We start from the raw sequence: 19,003 nt of genomic DNA, 5'->3' as shown, positions 1-19,003 counted from the left end.
GGACATTTGGTATAACAATCAAACACGTTACCTGTTGTGGTGACAAGGGAGCAGCTGAAAGTAGTGTTAATTTTGAATTGCACTGTTATTATTGTTTTTTATGTGAATGTGTTGAGACTTTCAGGCATTTAAATTTGACCCACAGATGACATTAATCCATCACTATGTGATACCTGTCTATGCTTTCATTTCCTCCTGCTTACATTATTGTAAAGCTGTTTTCTTGTCCAACTAAAGCGTTTATTAACCGCCTCCAATCAAACCAAAAGGCTGCTGTAAGGCTTCTAACTCACGCTTATACCTAAGTCTTCACATATCACCCCGTTTTTAAAGCTTTTCCATTGGCTTCCTTGGTTCCTTTTATGGCCTTACAGGGTAAGGCACCCCCAGCTACATTATTGAACCGCTCCGCCCCTATTCTCCAGGCCCTCTTGTGATTCTGTATGCTGAAAGCTAAGGGTGATTGCACTTTCAAACCTTAGCTGTACAATTATAGAACAGCTTAGCGATCTCTCTTCATACACTCTGTGGCATCCTTGTAACTGTGGCTTGAAACCTGTTTGTGTTTTTGTGTTGTTTTACTCAATTCATGTGTGACCACTATGTCTTTAACATGTGATGGGGTTTTTTTTAAAGCACTTTGTGGCTGTTCTAAGTCTTGAAAAGTGTTAGAAAATCAAACTTTACTCACTTACTACTTACAACAAATGACACAGGCTGCTGTCATTTTAGTGGTTTAGTCACATTTATTTCCAAAGAACAGTTTAATACACTCACACAAAAAAACACTCCTAGAAATGTAAAAAAGCCTTGAAATAGAAAGCAGGGAAAATAAATAAAAGTGAAGTGAAGTGAGCTATTTGTACAGAAATAGTGGGACACACACCCCCAATCACCTGTGACCTGTGCCTTGCTGCAGTATTGCCAACCCAGCAAATTTGGAGCGCCTAAAATAAATTTCAGTCCAAAGACATTGCTGAAATTCTTTGGGATCATGTGCCATTAGTCTCATTAATCTCATTAGTCTAAAAATACAGCTGTCATGTCTTTGTCTTCATTGAAATGATCAACAGTTGATAAAGTAAAATTTATAATCTTTTCCCAAATGAATGAAATTGTCCTCCGCTCTTTAAAATAAGAGAATATAACGAAAAACATGAAACGTGATAAAGCTTTCATAGCACACAATAATAAAGTTGTGAGCAGATATAATTACCTTTTTATTTGTCAGCATATCTAAATGTTCTTTTCTCATTTATTATCTGTCCACTAGCATGTGCCCACAGTAGCTGAATTTTTTAGTAAATGTATATATACTTAATTAAAATCATATATATATGTCTAAGTACACAATATCTGTCATAACCCATTTGTTCAATATTAAATACTGCTTATGAACATTATATGTGGGGCGTTAAAGTGTAATTTCATCACATTAACTGAGTTCCTTCGCCAAGATATTCACCCTTAGCTTGTTATAATGGGATAATGAGATACTCTGGCCAGCAGCATTATCATGCAGAGAGTATTAGTGAACTTTTCGAGGCATAAAACTGCTCGCAGAGGCTTGTTTTGAAGGTGAGTTCTGATTATAGCGCATGACATATTCCGTGATTGGCATTTGTATTGATCAAACTTCAAAGCAACATTTGTTCAACATGTGTTTACTGGATACATTCAGCATTTCTGGGACAGAAATTAAAGTGCTATAAATATGAATATTGTTCTGCTTTCTATTGTCCATTCTCGCTACCGAGCAAATCTAATTAAGTGTGGGATTTCATAAAACCCCAGACCCCAGTGCATGTTTCTGCTATAATCAGGTATCATCATTTTCACAAGTTCTTAGATTAGCAGCTGTTAGGCCCAATTGTGCTCCTTTGTCACAGGAAAGACTTGCAAGGCTTCTGCAACAGAATCCCAGGGACATATGAGAGCTTCTCCACGGCTAAACTGAGATCCTCTGCAGTGCCAAGGTGCATTAAAGAGATTATTGTAAAGACCAACACAATGTCTGAACTTCAGTAACCGATCACCAGAACAATATTTAGACAAAGTTAAAAAATGTTGCATTGCCAGTGTCTTCATCTATTTATACACTTTTTAAGGCTTCCTCCTGTTTGACAGCAGTGCTTTGTGTGGCATCTTTACTGCAGCAGTGAAATACTTTACGACAAATGTGTTCTGTGCTCTCTGTCACACACGTCAGTGCCTTAGGATCTATTGATTCCTATTTTAAATATATAAATTATACCGAGTATTATTTTAATTAATGACAAGAGAAAGCAAAGCCACACTTATACGATCTGCTAATGACACCAGTGAGGTTCATTTATTTACTTTTATTTAGACTTTTACTATATTTATAATTGCATAATTACAATTATATTTACATATATAAATACAATTATATTTACTATAATGTGTCATTCACTCTTGACATTATTTCCCGATTGAAATTGTTATCATTGCCTGAAACATGCCTCTGTAAACAAGTCATTCAGAATATGTGACAACTAAAAAGTAAAAGGCTAAATCTGTGAAAGAGCCTGTTGATCAGTGACGAAAGACAGCAGGGGACAGAGCGGAGGCAAAAATACTCGAGGAAATAGCACAAAACAACCTGACCAAATAAAGGAGGCCGTTTCTGCTGAGTGAACACTGATCTCCCTATATAAGAAGGAAGGCTGGACACCCACAAGGACTGCCAAGCCTCCAGTCAAGGTGAGTGAGTTACAGTCTTTTATTAGCAGGAGGAGAGCCAGCAGCTTAATGAACAATGCAGGGCATGATCATTTACTGCCAGAGACAGGATGGCTGTGCTAATGCCAGGACTTTACTGCAGACCAAGTGCCTTTTTATTTATTTTATTAGTTTAATTACACTTATTCATTTGAACAATTTATCTTTTCTTTTTCTTCATCAGAACCCTCACAGGACCATCAACAGCTGTTTTTTTTCTGAAGGGAGGGGAAAAGGTAATTGCTTTCCATGTTTATCAAAAGACACTTTTAATTAATAGCATTGCTTTTATGCTGTAAATGAGACTTTGATGCTTGAATATCCAGCTGTTCATTTAGCATTTTGTGGGATGGCTTACAAATCAATTAACAGAGTTTTTGTTGAGTCTTCTCACTTTATTAACATGTTTGAATCATTGAATAGAAATGAGAAATTGTTAGTTTTGTTTAACATCTAGTGCCTTTTACCTCTTAATATTTTAAGATTTTGGAGCAGATACAGGCAGTCGTAGGTTACACACAGATTGTTACAAAGTATTTTAAACACAGTCCAGCTGTCACTTCGTTTGACATCCACAACAGCTTCAGGATTCTTTTTCTTCGTGCAGTACTGTGTTGTCATCATGAGCGAGAAGAAATAATGACTGTTGTCTTGTTTTACTTAATTGCAGTAAAGAGTCATCATGAGTGGGGACGCAGAGATGGAGTGTTTTGGCAAGGCGGCCGTTTACCTCCGCAAGCCAGAAAGAGAGCGCATTGAAGCCCAGAACACTCCATTTGATGCTAAAACAGCATACTTTGTGACTGAGCCCCATGAAATGTACCTCAAGGGGAAACTTATTAAGAGAGAGGGCGGCAAAGCCACCGTGGAGACTCTGTGCGGGAAGGTGAGAGTGCCTTGACTCAGCAAAACCTTTTTTATTGTTATTGTAGTGTAAATGTTATAGAGCTGAGCTCCATGAGCCAGACTACTTGATTGAGTGGGTGAGTTCAAATATCTGAGTGCAACAGCTGCACTGATGCTGGTGTGGTCTCATTCGGCACTGAATGAAGGCCTCAGGATTGTATGCATATTACCAAAAATAAATAAGCAGCACAGCTTCATTTTCAGTTAAAATAAAACAGAATAACAGGAAATTAATTATGTGCACGTGTTGTTTTTCTAACCTCTAAGGGAATAGATAGACTGATTGTCTTTGCTTGTTTAATAAGTTTGGCCCACTTGCCCACTGATATCTGTGCCACTGATGGTTTTTTCTGTCTGTGCGTTAGACTATCACTGTGAAAGAAGATGAAGTCTTCCCCATGAACCCTCCAAAGTTCGATAAGATTGAGGACATGGCCATGATGACCCACCTCAGTGAGCCTACTGTGCTGTATAACCTCAAAGAGCGCTATGCAGCATGGATGATCTACGTGAGTTGATCAGAACTCCATAGCTGATACTCGTGCTCATGACAAAAGGAAGATCTGCATCATAAATGATCCTCTCTGACTCCACAGACCTACTCTGGGCTGTTCTGCGTCACTGTGAACCCCTACAAGTGGCTCCCAGTGTATGATTCAATAGTTGTGGCAGGATACAGGGGCAAGAAGAGAGTTGAGGCTCCACCCCACATCTTCTCCATCTCTGATAACGCCTATCAGTTCATGCTCCAAGGTATGAAGCATGTGTTGCAGCACTTTGCATGTGATACCAGACTCATATAACAAGAGAGGAACAATTTATAAGTTTTGAACTTACCTTGTGGAACAGTAGTAAAGATAAAATAATATACACATTAAGCTCTGATAGTGGGTCACAGCATTACTGTTAATATAAATGATGGCCAATATCTTTGTTACTTTTTCTCCACAGACCGTGAGAATCAGTCCATCCTTATCACGTAAGTTTCTTTTTTAAAAGAATTCAGCAAATGTTTGTGTGTATGTGTGCGCACGATTACCCAGTGCAAGGGGGTTTTCTTGCTAATGAGGTGTTTTTGTGACTACAGTGGAGAATCTGGTGCAGGAAAGACTGTCAACACTAAGCGTGTCATCCAGTACTTTGCGACAATCGCAGTGGCTGGAGGAAAGAAAACCGAGCCAGTCCCTGGAAAAATGCAGGTAAGTCATGCAATGTGTTTTAAATTATGTATATGAAAATAAAGAAATGCACAAAATACAAACATGTGTCATTTTAAACTTTCAGGGGTCCCTTGAGGATCAAATCATTGCAGCTAATCCACTGCTGGAGGCTTATGGTAATGCCAAAACAGTGAGGAATGACAACTCATCCCGTTTTGTAAGTGTCTATTAATTAAGCCTTTCTAAATAAATTTTTTGTTAAAAAATTCATCATACTAATCCAGTCTTTTCTTTTGAAAAGGGTAAATTCATCAGAATCCATTTTGGCACAACTGGGAAATTGGCCTCAGCAGACATTGAAACATGTGAGGCTACAAATGATCAAGCACATCCTTCTTCGTGTCTGTCCTGTTAGCCTGTGGACTTTCTTATCCTCATCCTGATTTTCCTTGTTTTACAGATCTGCTGGAGAAGTCTCGCGTGACGTTCCAGCTCTCTGCGGAGAGGAGCTACCATATCTTCTATCAGCTCACAACAGGCCACAAACCCGAGCTCATCGGTTAGAGAATAATAATGAAAATATCTCAGTTTTCCCATAGCTTGTAAACAACAATATTTAACATATATGTGTTGTTTCTCTGTATTGTATAGCGTATTATATTGACATGTATTTTTTTGTTTCCTTTAGAGGCTCTCCTGATCACCACAAACCCATACGACTATCCCATGATCAGTCAGGGTGAAATCACTGTCAAGAGTATCAATGACGTTGAAGAATTCATTGCTACTGATGTAAGAAAATGATTAAATATAGGTCACTATAAAAAAAACATTTAAGACTGTATTAAATGAAAGAGCTTTGTGTGAATGACTTATTTATTTTAATATACCTAGACTGCCATTGACATCCTGGGCTTCAGTGCAGAGGAGAAAATGAGCATGTATAAACTGACCGGAGCTGTGATGCAACACGGAAACATGAAGTTCAAGCAGAAGCAGCGAGAAGAGCAGGCTGAGCCAGATGGCACTGAGGGTATGTTGGACCTTAAAAAAAAAAAAAAAACTTTAAGTATGAAACGAACTAAAAACACTATTGCTAATAGTCTTACTGTCTTTCTCTGTACTCTCAGTCGCGGATAAAATCGCCTACCTTATGGGCCTGAACTCATCTGACTTGCTTAAGGCACTGTGCTACCCAAGAGTCAAAGTTGGAAACGAGTTTGTGACTAAGGGTCAGACTGTCCCGCAGGTGAAATATCCTAATCCATCCCGTTTTTACCACTGAAACGGTTTATTTGTGTGACATTCTCTCATCCTTTGTCTTTGTTGTCTATCTGTAAAATCAGGTCAACAACGCCGTCTCGGCGCTCTGCAAGTCCGTGTATGAGAAAATGTTCTTGTGGATGGTCGTCAGAATCAACGAGATGTTGGACACAAAGCAGTCGCGACAGTTCTTCATCGGTGTGCTCGACATCGCTGGATTCGAAATCTTTGATGTAAGTGAGCCGGAAATAGCACAGTTTTATACTTTTGTTATTGATACCTTTCTTGCAAGAAGTAATGCTTTGGACAGATTTTAATGATGAGTTATTGGGTTTGATATAATAAGGATTCTTTTCCTTTTCAGTTCAACAGCCTGGAACAGCTGTGCATCAACTTCACCAATGAAAAACTGCAACAGTTTTTCAACCATCACATGTTTGTCCTGGAGCAAGAAGAGTACAAGAAAGAGGGCATTGAATGGGAGTTCATTGACTTTGGCATGGACTTGGCTGCCTGCATTGAGCTTATTGAGAAGGTGAAGACACTTTGTTTTTTTACCACGTGAACTCTGTACTGTGTGTTGATAAAAACAGAAATCAGTCTGAAGCCTTGAAATAATTTGCTTTATGTTTCATCATGGCAGCCAATGGGCATCTTCTCCATCCTTGAAGAGGAGTGCATTGTCCCCAAGGCGACAGACATGACCTTCAAGAGCAAACTCTATGACCAGCATGTTGGCAAAAGTGCCCCCTTCCAGAAACCAAAGCCTGCCAAAGGCAAAGCTGAGGCCCACTTCTCCCTGGTGCACTATGCTGGTACTGTTGACTACAATGTTAATGGCTGGCTGGAGAAGAACAAAGACCCTCTGAATGACTCTGTGGTACAGCTCTACCAGAAGTCATCAACAAAGCTGTTGGCTTTCCTATATGCGTCTCATGCCGCTACAGAAGGTATCAATTGTAATCTCTCCACAGTTTATTAGATATTAAAAATGGATTGCCATTTCTTGCTTTAATCATTTCACTGTAACTGTCCCACTGACAGCTGAGGGCGGTGGTGGCAAGAAAGGTGGCAAAAAGAAGGGTGGCTCCTTCCAGACGGTGTCCGCATTGTTCAGGGTAAGATGTGAAAGAATCACTTACTACAGATACTTGTCATTTATTTTGTTAACTTAATGCTGTTTTAATGTTTCAGGAGAATCTGGGCAAGCTGATGACCAACCTGAGGAGCACTCATCCTCACTTTGTGCGCTGCTTGATTCCCAATGAGTCAAAGACGCCAGGTACACGACTGAAAGAAATCAAACCTGTGATGTGCTTTCGCTGTTTCATATTTTCATTCTGTCACTCTTGTCAAAATGTGTTTATTTAACGACATATTACAGGCCTCATGGAGAACTTCCTGGTCATCCACCAGCTGAGGTGTAACGGTGTGCTGGAGGGTATCAGGATCTGCAGGAAAGGTTTCCCCAGCAGAATCCTCTATGGTGACTTCAAGCAGAGGTAACACTGCTAGCATCTTCACTGACAATGAAACGTTTTTTTATTATTATTACTTTTATTATTATCTTAAAGCCACTGCGTCTGACTAGGTGATTGAACTCTTTACTTTAGATACAAGGTATTGAATGCTAGCGTCATCCCTGAGGGACAGTTCATTGACAACAAGAAGGCCTCAGAGAAACTTCTGGGATCCATCAATGTGGACCACTCTCAGTACAAGTTTGGTCACACCAAGGTAGAGAAAGAAACATTACCCTGGAAAATGCTGTTTATGCTGAAATTTAAAGAAATGTGGAGAATAGTTAACAAATTAAAAATAATTTGTATTACTAACTTTCAGGTGTTCTTCAAAGCCGGTCTGCTGGGAACTCTGGAGGAGATGAGAGACGAGAAGCTGGCTGAGCTGGTCACAATGACTCAGGCTCTCTGCAGAGGTTTCCTCATGAGGCGCGAGTTTGTCAAGATGATGGAGAGGAGGTAATCTGTCTGTTGCTGATGCTGTGACAGACGTTTGTGAAACCTGCAATTTAATTTGTAAAATAAACATTTTATAACTCATCCTTTCTTTCTTTTATCAGAGATGCTATCTTCTCCATCCAGTACAACATCCGTTCATTCATGAATGTCAAAACCTGGCCGTGGATGAAGCTGTACTTCAAGATTAAGCCTCTGCTGAAGAGTGCAGAGACAGAGAAAGAGATGGCCGCAATGAAAGAGACCTTTGAAAAGACCAAAGAGGATCTGGCAAAGGCTCTGGCTAAGAAGAAAGAACTGGAGGAAAAGATGGTTTCTCTGCTGCAGGAGAAGAATGACTTACTGTTACAAGTGCAGTCTGTGAGTTCAGTCGCTACCTTGCATGCACAGTGTCTACAGATTATCAAATAATTAATTTGATTAACAAACTTGTGTTGCCTTTTAGGAAGGTGAGAACCTTGCTGATGCAGAGGAAAGGTGTGAGGGGCTCATTAAAGCAAAAATCCAGCTCGAGGCCAAACTCAAAGAGACAGCTGAGAGACTGGAGGATGAGGAGGAAATGAACGCTGAGCTGACTGCAAAGAAGAGGAAGCTGGAGGACGAGTGCTCTGAGCTGAAGAAGGATATTGACGACTTGGAGCTGACCCTGGCCAAAGTGGAAAAGGAGAAACATGCCACTGAGAACAAGGTTATACTCCCTCTTTTAACAATGTATTGTTTTGCTTAAGTGTTGAGAAAATGTGTAAGTTTATATTCATGTCAACTTCTGTAGGTCAAGAACCTCACAGAGGAACTGGCTGCTCAAGATGAGTCCATTGCCAAGCTGACCAAAGAAAAGAAAGCCCTCCAAGAGGCCCATCAGCAGACCCTCGATGACCTGCAGGCAGAGGAAGACAAAGTTAACAGTCTGACGAAGGCCAAGACCAAGCTGGAACAGCAAGTGGACGATGTGAGTATTTTAAAAACTCATCTGAAAACCAACAGTCCACTAATACACTTTCTAAATCCATGAAATATCTGTCTTTCGTAGCTTGAAGGTTCCCTGGAGCAAGAAAAGAAGCTTCGCATGGACCTTGAGCGGGCTAAAAGAAAGCTTGAAGGTGATCTTAAACTGGCCCAAGAAACCATCATGGATCTGGAGAACGATAAGCAGCAATCTGATGAGAAAATAAAGAAGTAAGAAAAATAATTCATATATATTTATCTGCACTAAAATATTCTCTGATAAATACAACTGTAATATGCCATTATCATTTTTTCCCCTTTAGGAAAGACTTTGAGATTAGCCAGCTCCTGAGTAAGATCGAGGATGAGCAATCTCTGGGACTGCAGCTACAGAAGAAGATAAAGGAACTTCAGGTATAATTAGAAGTATTTACTATAGCAAAAAATCTTCGAATATGTTCAACTTAACTTAAATCTTTTTTGTGTTTTAGGCTCGTATTGAGGAGCTTGAGGAGGAGATTGAGGCTGAACGCGCTGCTCGTGCCAAGGTGGAGAAGCAGAGGTCTGATCTCTCCAGGGAGCTGGAGGAGATCAGTGAGAGACTCGAGGAAGCTGGCGGAGCCACTGCAGCTCAGATTGAGATGAACAAGAAGCGCGAGGCCGAGTTTCAGAAGCTGCGGCGTGATCTCGAAGAGGCCACCCTGCAGCACGAAGCCACCGCCGCAGCTCTCCGCAAGAAGCAGGCTGACAGCGTGGCCGAGCTAGGAGAGCAGATTGATAATCTGCAGAGAGTCAAACAGAAGCTGGAGAAAGAGAAAAGCGAGTACAAGATGGAGATTGATGACCTTGCAAGCAACATGGAGGGTATTGCCAAAGCCAAGGTAATCAGAGCGCTAAACTTGCAAAAGTGGAAAATAAACTGTAATTTTATTATTTATGTATGTATTTATTTCTTTTACTAATACATGTTTTATTTCATCAGGCAAACCTTGAGAAGATGTGCAGGACATTGGAAGATCAGCTAAATGAGCTCAAGTCAAAGAACGATGAAAATGTTCGTCAGCTGAATGATATCGGTGCACAAAAAGCACGACTTCAGACTGAAAATGGTACGAAACTCACTTCATATGAAAATCATGTTTTGTATTACCTTAAAAAAATGAAATGACTGACAAAGGAGCCGAGATTCATGATGTAACCACTTCACCTGCTGGGTTGTGATAGTGGTACTGAGGCAAAATGCAAACAGCAGCGAGATCTGTAACAATGGAAATTCACATACATTTTTACAAGTTAAAAATGTAGTGATGTGGATATTTCTAACCTCATTAGGGATGCTATTCATAAGTTTAGGGTTCATTAAGGTTTTTAATGTTGTTGTTCTTCTTCAGTTGCAACAGTGGAAAATCTATGGTGCATCAATTTATGCTTATTTCCTGCTCTTGTTGTTGTTGAGTATGCTAATAACTAAAAAATCTTTGCTTAGGTGAATATTCACGCCAGATCGAGGAGAAAGAAGCTCTTGTGTCTCAGCTGACCAGAGGCAAACTGGCCTACACTCAGCAAATTGAGGAGCTTAAGAGGCACATAGAGGAGGAAGTCAAGGTAACAGAATTTGGAAACTGTGGGATAGTGGAGAAGAAAAGGCGAAAAAATGTTTTCTGTCAAATAATTATCTGGTTTTTGTTTGGATTATAGGCCAAGAACGCCCTGGCTCATGCTGTCCAGTCAGCTCGTCATGACTGCGACCTCCTCAGAGAACAGTATGAGGAGGAGCAGGAGGCCAAAGCTGAGCTGCAGCGTGCAATGTCCAAGGCAAACAGCGAGGTGGCTCAGTGGAGGACCAAATATGAAACTGATGCTATTCAGCGCACTGAGGAGCTGGAGGAGGCAAAGTAAGTCTCCAGCCTTATATTTGTCCTTGAGTTGTGATTAATATACAGCAAGTCTGAAAATTCAATGTTCTTAACAGGAAAAAGCTCGCCCAGCGTCTCCAGGATGCTGAGGAGTCCATCGAAGCTGTGAATGCAAAATGTGCCTCTCTGGAAAAGACCAAACAGAGACTGCAGGGTGAAGTGGAGGACTTGATGATCGACGTGGAGAGAGCTAATGCTCTGGCTGCTAACCTTGACAAGAAGCAGAGAAACTTTGACAAGGTACGGTATTTTTGTTTGTATATGAATATGATGGGAGGTTAAAAGAAAGAGAAACTAAATAGTTTGCTGTATCTTCAGGTTCTTGCAGAGTGGAAACAGAAGTATGAGGAAAGCCAGGCAGAGCTGGAGGGAGCTCAGAAGGAGGCTCGCTCTCTCAGCACTGAGCTGTTCAAGATGAAAAACTCCTACGAGGAAGCTCTAGATCACCTGGAGACCCTGAAGAGGGAGAACAAGAACCTGCAACGTAAGACCATTAATCCAGTTTTGACCAAGCACTCTGTCAATAAAATACACTTGAGAAGAATTTTGAATGTTTAAATCGACCAGTATGCTCATGTAATGAAAATCTGCTTGAACAGAGGAGATATCGGACCTGAGTGAACAACTTGGCGAGACCGGTAAAACCATCCATGAGCTTGAGAAGGGAAAGAAGACAGTGGAAAGTGAGAAGTCAGAAATCCAGACAGCTTTGGAAGAGGCTGAGGTAAAACTGAATCTACGATTCCTGAGCTAAGTTTGACTTCTGTGCAAAAGAAGTGGATGCTCTGCTTAAACAATTTGAAGCATATCTGTGTGAGATTTATGCTTGAAAAGTATTCGATGCGCTATGTCTGAGCTATTTTTTCTTCTTCATTCACCAGTTTGTACACTCAGTACAAACTGTACAAACACTCAGTTTGTATATTTATACTAAAGAAAAGGTTGTGTGCTGTAGTTAATATGGTTCACACTTTTTCAAAGGCTACTCTGGAGCACGAGGAATCCAAGATTCTCCGTGTTCAGCTTGAGCTGACCCAAGTCAAGAGCGAAGTTGACAGGAAGATTGCAGAGAAGGACGAGGAGATTGAACAGATCAAGAGGAACAGCCAGAGAGTGATCGAGTCCATGCAAAGCACTCTGGATGCTGAGGTCAGGAGCAGGAATGATGCCCTGAGAATCAAGAAGAAGATGGAGGGAGACCTGAATGAGATGGAGATTCAGCTGAGTCATGCCAACCGCCAGGCAGCTGAAGCCCAGAAACAGCTGAGGAATGTGCAGGGACAGCTGAAGGTGCGTCCACTGGAGGATTTGTCCAAAGTTTCTGAAAGTATCTGAAAGGTGTGCACTAATACCTCTTAATGTTACACATTTCAGGATGCCCAGCTCCATCTTGATGAAGCCATTAGAAGCCAGGAAGACATGAAGGAGCAGGTTGCAATGGTGGAGCGCAGAAACAACCTGATGCAGGCTGAGATCGAGGAGCTGAGAGCTGCACTGGAGCAAACAGAGAGAGGCCGCAAGATTGCTGAACAGGAGCTGGTTGATGCCAGCGAGCGCGTGGGACTGCTGCACTCTCAGGTTAGTTACGATTCAAAAACTTCATATGTTTACAGTTTGAAAGATGAAAGTCAGAGTATGTGATTCATTATCCTGTATTTTCTTTTAGAACACCAGCCTTATCAACACCAAGAAGAAGCTGGAGGGTGATTTCATTCAGATCCAAGGTGAAGTGGAAGATGCTGTCCAGGAGGCCAGAAATGCTGAAGAAAAGGCCAAGAAGGCCATCACTGATGTGAGCCACCCTGATGAATGTCTATACTGTAGTAGTATTCCTCTACCAACTATATTAGTCTAACAGTTACAACAATACAAATGACATGAAATTTCAGGCTGCCATGATGGCAGAAGAGCTGAAGAAGGAGCAGGACACCAGTGCTCATTTGGAGAGGATGAAGAAGAACCTGGAGGTGACAGTGAAGGACCTGCAGCACCGCCTTGATGAAGCTGAGAACCTGGCCATGAAAGGCGGCAAGAAGCAGCTCCAGAAACTGGAGGCTAGGGTAAAGACAATTTTTCACCAGCATGATCTCAACCTTTTTTTTCACAGTATTTATTTTTGAACTCCCATCATTGTCATACATTGTTCATATTTTAGGTGCGTGAGCTTGAATCTGAAGTTGAATCTGAGCAAAGACGAGGAGCTGAAGCTGTCAAAGGTGTTCGCAAGTATGAGAGAAGAGTGAAAGAGCTTACCTATCAGGTAGGAAGGTGTTTTTCTTTTTTTTTGTTGATGCTGGTATCCCGGGAAAGTCCATATGATTACATTTGCTGTGGCTTTATGTAAACTGCAGACGGAGGAGGACAAGAAGAATATTGCCAGACTTCAAGATCTGGTGGATAAGCTGCAGCTGAAAGTGAAGGCCTACAAGAGACAGGCTGAGGAGGCCGTAAGTTAAAATGTTTCACAGTATTAAATACTTTGCTGTTTATGAGTCAGTCATTTATTCTCTGTATCTTCAGTCTTTATGACAGTTAACTCCATTGTTTTATCTCATTATAGGAGGAGCAAGCCAATACTCACATTTCAAGGCTGAGGAAGGTTCAGCACGAGCTGGAGGAAGCTCAGGAGCGCGCTGACATCGCTGAGTCCCAGGTCAACAAGCTGAGGGCTAAGAGTCGTGAAATTGGAAAAGTAAGTAATGCATAAAAATCATGCATTCATAATTGATTTTGTCCATCATTATGCGATTTCAAACGGCTCAAGTTAAATTATTAGTCAAGTTATTTTGCTTAATTTCTGACACACACAGACAAGTATGTATATAAACAAACACACATACTTACACTCTCTAAACGCTCAGTTTGACAGATTGTGTTTTGCTTTTAAATCTTCATGCTGTCACCTCACCCATCAAATCTTCTATTTGTGAGGGGCAGCCAATCAGAAGAAAGCCAGCTTAAAGGCAGGGGGAAAGGAGCTAAAAGGGTTATGTTTCAGACAAAGAATAAACTGTGTATACGATAAATGGGTATTATCTTAAATAATGAACAACTAAAACACAGCACTGGAAATTATCAAAAAGGTCTCTTTAAAGACAGAATATTTTCTCCGTCTTCACAGGGACAAGTTTTCCTCCCACAGTTTGAGTGTACTTACCAGGTGTGTTTTTTTTTCTGTTTGTTTCAGGGAAAGGAAGCTGAAGAATAAGCTGCAACTTCTATGAGAGACTCAAATGAGAATCATAAAATATGATTTTTCGTTGAAATGCTCTCATTAAATGTTGTTGACTTGGCCAGTCTGCTGTCTTTAAACGTTCCAAAATAAAAACAAAATCCTTCAAATCTGAGTGTCTTCATAGTTTTTATTATATTGGATATATTATATTATATTTCGTGTCTTGTTTTTAAAACTGGAGTCTAGACAGTAAAAGTAAGACAAAAATGCATAAAATGCCTGGGGTCAGGCATCGCACAAGAGAGGCCAAGAAGAGAGTCCAGGCAGGGTGGAGTGGGTGGAGATGAGTGTGACGGGTGATTTGTGACAAAAGGGTAACAAGTGGTTTAGAGACAAAGTTAGAGAGGTAAGGCTGAGATGGTTTGGGTTTGCAGAGGAGCAATAGTGGATATATTAGATGGGGGATGTTGAATATAGGAGAAGAGGAAAACAACAGAGGAGATTCATGGATGTAGTGAAGGACACCATGGTTGGTGTGACAGAGGAGGATGCTAGGGATAGAGTGAGATGGAGATGATCTGCTCTGGTTATCTCTGTACACATATTTACTTTTTTTTTTATCCAAAAGTGTAAACCCACAAGTTGTGGGTTTACACAGCTAGCTTTTTAACTTTGTATATCATGTCATGTCTAAACTTCTTCAGACATTTTATGGACAGTTTATGTGAAAAGTAACGAAACACATCACCACTGTCTGCATCGTACCTGCACAGCCTTCCGGTCATTGAGCATGCTGCTAATGCTGACGTATTTGTCCTGCACAGCAGTGAAAAACATTATTCTAAAATGTCTGCAGACACATGCTGTACAGTGTCTTTAGATATATGAAACTTTTAAGATGGGGTGTGGTGCGCTGCTGCTTTTTGTAACAGCAAAGAATGAAAGTTATTTAGCCAAGTCCTCTGGGGCAAGGCAGCAATCCAACATGTTTCCTCTTCAGGGACCATTGTCATTAATATATCCTGACAGCTGCCTCCTCCCCTCCTCTCAGTGCACCTGTTTGTTCCTGAATATATGGCACCATGTGAGATTCTTTACATGCCTACGTTATTGTTAGAGCTCTTATTTAACTACGTACAGGGGACAGTCTGGTATTGTATGAGTCTTAGTTCCCTACACTTTGTTTTTTATGTCTCTTTTTCATTCTTATTGCTTAAATATCAACTGACACAGCCAAGCATGGTCTTACAGTAACATTTTTCTCCAAATAACTTTAAAATCTTTCAAATCAAGCTTGAACTCTGCTCCAAAATCCATTCCAAGTTCACTCCATCAATATTAGTATTAGTATTGAACTCACCAAGGAATCGCCACACCAACCACTGAACAGCTCTCTGTCAGTGTGCCACACAAATTTCAGTCATTATCCCATCAAAATCACAGTATTTCTGACCACAAATAAAACCCTTTAAAAACAACCATCATTATTTCATTGAGAGGATACATGCCTTCAACACCTAAAAACCTAAAAAACAAACAAACAAAAAAAACCAACGTACACATTCATCTGGTACTAAAACAGTTTCCAGTTCCCATCTTTCGTTAACTGTAATTAGAATTGGTTTTACCCGGATTAGGTCCACTTCTGCAGCAAACCTACATCAGTCCTCGTCTCCCACGAACGCCTCGTCTGTTCTGTGTCTCCTAAGTTCAACTTATGTCCAACAAGCTCATGAGCTCTGCTGGATAAATCCAACATGATGTTTTAAATTGACAATAATTCAAACTCCTTTGCCAAACACTGGTCCACTGACATCATATCTAATTCGGATGGTGTATTTCTCCTTAAGCCAAATAACAAGGCACAATGCCAGGTGGATGGAAGGTATCACTTTTCCAAACACGACTAGTAAGAGTTGCTGGGTAGGACGGCTGATTTACTGAATCGCCGAAGCATCTGGTTTTAGTGTCAGTGACAGATGACGTTTTTACTGATGATCTCAGCCTACTGTTTGTTATCCTCTCTAAATGAAGTTAGAAAAAAATCACCATGATTAGTTTCCAAGCAGCTTAACTCTTGGATTACTTTTCTGGTTCTCATTGGTGTGATCCTAAACAGCTGACAGAACTTTTTCTGCATCAGATAACAGAGGAACTGCTCAGTGGCTCAACTGAAGTTATTATACAGCAGCATCACCGCGGTCTAAAAAAAAGTACACAGTGCCTGAATCCACAGAAGACTGTGAAAAAAGTAGAAAATCAGTACACCAATTTCAATTCAAGTTTTTTGTTGTTGTTGCTGTTGCTTTTTGGATGTCATAAAAAATCATCTGTTGCTTACTAGAGTCTAAAATGATTTAAATACAACCTCAGATGAATAACACATGACATATTACACTGTGTGAATATTAACAAATCTAAGCCAAAATACAAATGTAAAGTCTTGCTGCTTCTAAGAATCAAGAGGGTAAGCAGCAGCAATTGTAATAAAAAGAAAATAACCATCTAGACCAGCTGTTGTGTTAACACAATGCCAAGGAGAAAAGCAGTGATCTTAAAGGAGCAGCTGTTGCTGTCCATCAGTCCAGAAAGGGTTATAAGCCCAAGTCCATCACTCTACAGTGAGCTGTGCAGAAATGAACCTCAGTGTACTTAAACACTTGGTGTTGTTAAAGTGGAAAGAGGAGTGGGGCAAAATTCCTTCACAATGATGAGAGACCGATTAAAAAGTCATAAAGAAAATCATGACTGAAGTTTCTGCTACTGAACTGGGTTCAACTTTGATTTTTACACACTGCTTAAACATTTTTGATTAGTTTTGTCATATGTAATACATCTCTATTAGGTAGTGCAGGTATTATAAAATGAAATGTATGAGATGGGAGGTATCTTACTGTTTCTGCATCAAGCACAAATGTGAATATATTTTATCTTTAAAACTACAACAATCAGCAGCATCAGTTCACAGGAATGCTTTTAAAACAAGATATTATAGATCACAGTGGTTAAGACTTCCCTGTCCCAGCTTGCCAATATCAGCTGTTAATATGTTGTTTTTGCATCAAGATTTAAATAAGTTGCAAATCACTGTGTTCATTATTTTAGTAACATTTTGTAACTTTTTGCAAATGTCCTTGATAAGGGATTATAAAGAGCTGAAGTGTGAAAATCTTTGCGTTATAATAGTGTGCTGAACGTCACGCAACGAAAATAACACATGAGCGAAGAAAAAGTAACCATTCAGAGCTGAAGTGAAAAATATCAATAGCATTTAATCACCAAAGATATAAACATTTAAATATCCATTTTGTAATGTGACTGACAAAATCTTTACAAAGTTAAGCCTTCGTCTTCTGCTGACTGCTTCACGTTGTCTGTACAAAAATGAGGTGGCGCAGGAGACTGGCACAAAGAGAGAAAACTGTCCCAAGTAAACAACAACGTCGGCAAAATGAAAAGCAAAGTTACAGCAAAAAACATGGACATTCGTCTTGTTTGACAAATTAAAGGACACAGACGTACGGGATATAACGATAACTTTGTTCTATTTCGCTCTTCGTCTTGTAAACTGCACCTTGTGCCTGCGCAACCTCCAAACACATTCACTTCCTTTCTGATCAACACAAATATCATTCACGATGCTCAAATAAACAAACGAATGAACAAATAAATTTACATTGAAATAAACAAATAAGAAACACTTTAACATATTTCATAAACAAAGCCTAGTAATAAAGGGGCGTCCCCACACATGCCACAGCCTTATTTGTTATGCAGCCATTAAATGCACGAGTCACTTCCAGTGTTTTTACATCAGTTTTTGCTGAATAAACGAATAAAGTTCAACCAGGCAGTATGCTGCTCATAAATCTTAACTGCTCTGTGCTTTAACTTACTGCAAAAGGCTTAAACTACAAACGCTAAGTCACTGTAGGCTTCACTGAAGTCAAACTTTCAGCTTCGTTCCTTTACAGGCAGCAAAGAGCTCAGCGACCTCCACTTTACCCAAAATATCCACGGTGGGGCACAATCGCGCCACCCTCCCCGACAGAGCTGAAGATCCAGATGCAGACAGGAATGTGAAATATCCATCAGACTATGTACACAAATCTGTTCAAAATATCATGCAAATAAATACCAGTAAATTTAAAACGAAACTACAACACTGACCTCAACAGCAGGAATATATTGTACTGTAGGGTACAAACAGTTCCACAAAAGTTCTTTCCTCAAAGTACAACAGTGTTGTTTGAATGACGCAAAATGACCTAAAGGAAATACTGCAGGTCTCAGAGGAACAGCTGTTTCCTGTTTTGGGTCGTCTCTTGAAAGCAGCATTTTTTATTTTTTATTTTTTTTGTTGAGGTTTTCAATCAATGTTGAGCTTGAATCTGCTTCTCCAGGTCCCCACCATGCTTGGGTACAGCAGAGATGCACAACAGTATACTGTACATTAACATTCACTCATTTCAGTCAGTCGTAACTGAAAAGTACGTTTCCAACAGGCATCAAATATAGAATATAGTGTGGTGCAGATGGGACAAAGTAGAAATCCCCGTAAATGGACAGTGTCTGTGCCCGGCTGGACCACAGTGTGGCGATCAGACGACACACGCCAGAAGGGCGGCCCGGTTTGTTGGTGTAGATTTGACAAACGTGTCCATGAGAAGGCAGGAAAGGAGGCCGACTCTTCTGTTGTGAACTTTCACGACTGCGCTCCTTTAAAAATATTTTCCTTTAAAAGTTCTATTTTCATATTTTTTGTTTCTTTTCCACATTCCCTGACTGGAAAGTCCTCTCAAAGCTGAACCACAGCAACCCTTGAAATTCAAGTGCGTCTTTCAAATGGCCTGCACGATGAATTTCCACATCTAAGATGCGAATGTTCCTGACATCTAAAATGACGAGTGCAACAAGGCA

At 40.3% G+C, this 19,003-nt stretch overlaps 1 protein-coding gene across 1 annotated transcript; it reads left to right on the top strand.

The window, feature by feature from the left end:
- The first annotated feature begins 2,926 nt into the window (after positions 1–2,926).
- Positions 2,927–14,243, top strand: LOC116313667 (myosin heavy chain, fast skeletal muscle-like). Its single transcript, XM_031731434.2, has 40 exons — positions 2,927–2,978; positions 3,413–3,628; positions 4,014–4,157; positions 4,245–4,401; positions 4,600–4,627; positions 4,736–4,847; positions 4,933–5,025; positions 5,110–5,173; positions 5,269–5,367; positions 5,497–5,600; positions 5,703–5,841; positions 5,939–6,057; positions 6,155–6,304; positions 6,436–6,606; positions 6,715–7,021; positions 7,116–7,189; positions 7,266–7,353; positions 7,456–7,573; positions 7,685–7,808; positions 7,914–8,050; positions 8,152–8,407; positions 8,493–8,735; positions 8,820–8,996; positions 9,078–9,223; positions 9,316–9,406; positions 9,484–9,873; positions 9,975–10,101; positions 10,479–10,597; positions 10,691–10,887; positions 10,965–11,148; positions 11,227–11,392; positions 11,508–11,632; positions 11,890–12,198; positions 12,283–12,486; positions 12,575–12,700; positions 12,798–12,968; positions 13,064–13,168; positions 13,260–13,355; positions 13,469–13,600; positions 14,096–14,243. The coding sequence occupies exons 2-40, from the start codon at positions 3,425–3,427 to the stop codon at positions 14,114–14,116; spliced, it is 5,817 nt and encodes a 1,938-aa protein (XP_031587294.2). The 5' UTR covers positions 2,927–2,978; positions 3,413–3,424; the 3' UTR covers positions 14,117–14,243.
- The last annotated feature ends 4,760 nt before the right edge of the window (positions 14,244–19,003 follow it).

Source organism: Oreochromis aureus, linkage group 5, assembly GCF_013358895.1.
Source record: "Oreochromis aureus strain Israel breed Guangdong linkage group 5, ZZ_aureus, whole genome shotgun sequence".
Classification (NCBI taxonomy): domain Eukaryota; kingdom Metazoa; phylum Chordata; class Actinopteri; order Cichliformes; family Cichlidae; genus Oreochromis; species Oreochromis aureus.
This window is presented reverse-complemented; position numbering and strand designations above follow the sequence as displayed.

What these genes read in the sequence shown, in the direction of transcription:
- LOC116313667 (XM_031731434.2), top strand. Translation starts at nt 3,425, where the DNA reads ATGAGTGGGGACGCAGAGATGGAGTGTTTTGGCAAGGCGGCCGTTTAC. An exon ending in TGGAGACTCTGTGCGGGAAG is followed by an intron (nt 3,629 to 4,013) that starts GTGAGAGTGCCT and finishes TCTGTGCGTTAG; the next exon opens with ACTATCACTGTGAAAGAAGA. An exon ending in TCTGATGAGAAAATAAAGAA is followed by an intron (nt 9,224 to 9,315) that starts GTAAGAAAAATA and finishes TTTCCCCTTTAG; the next exon opens with GAAAGACTTTGAGATTAGCC.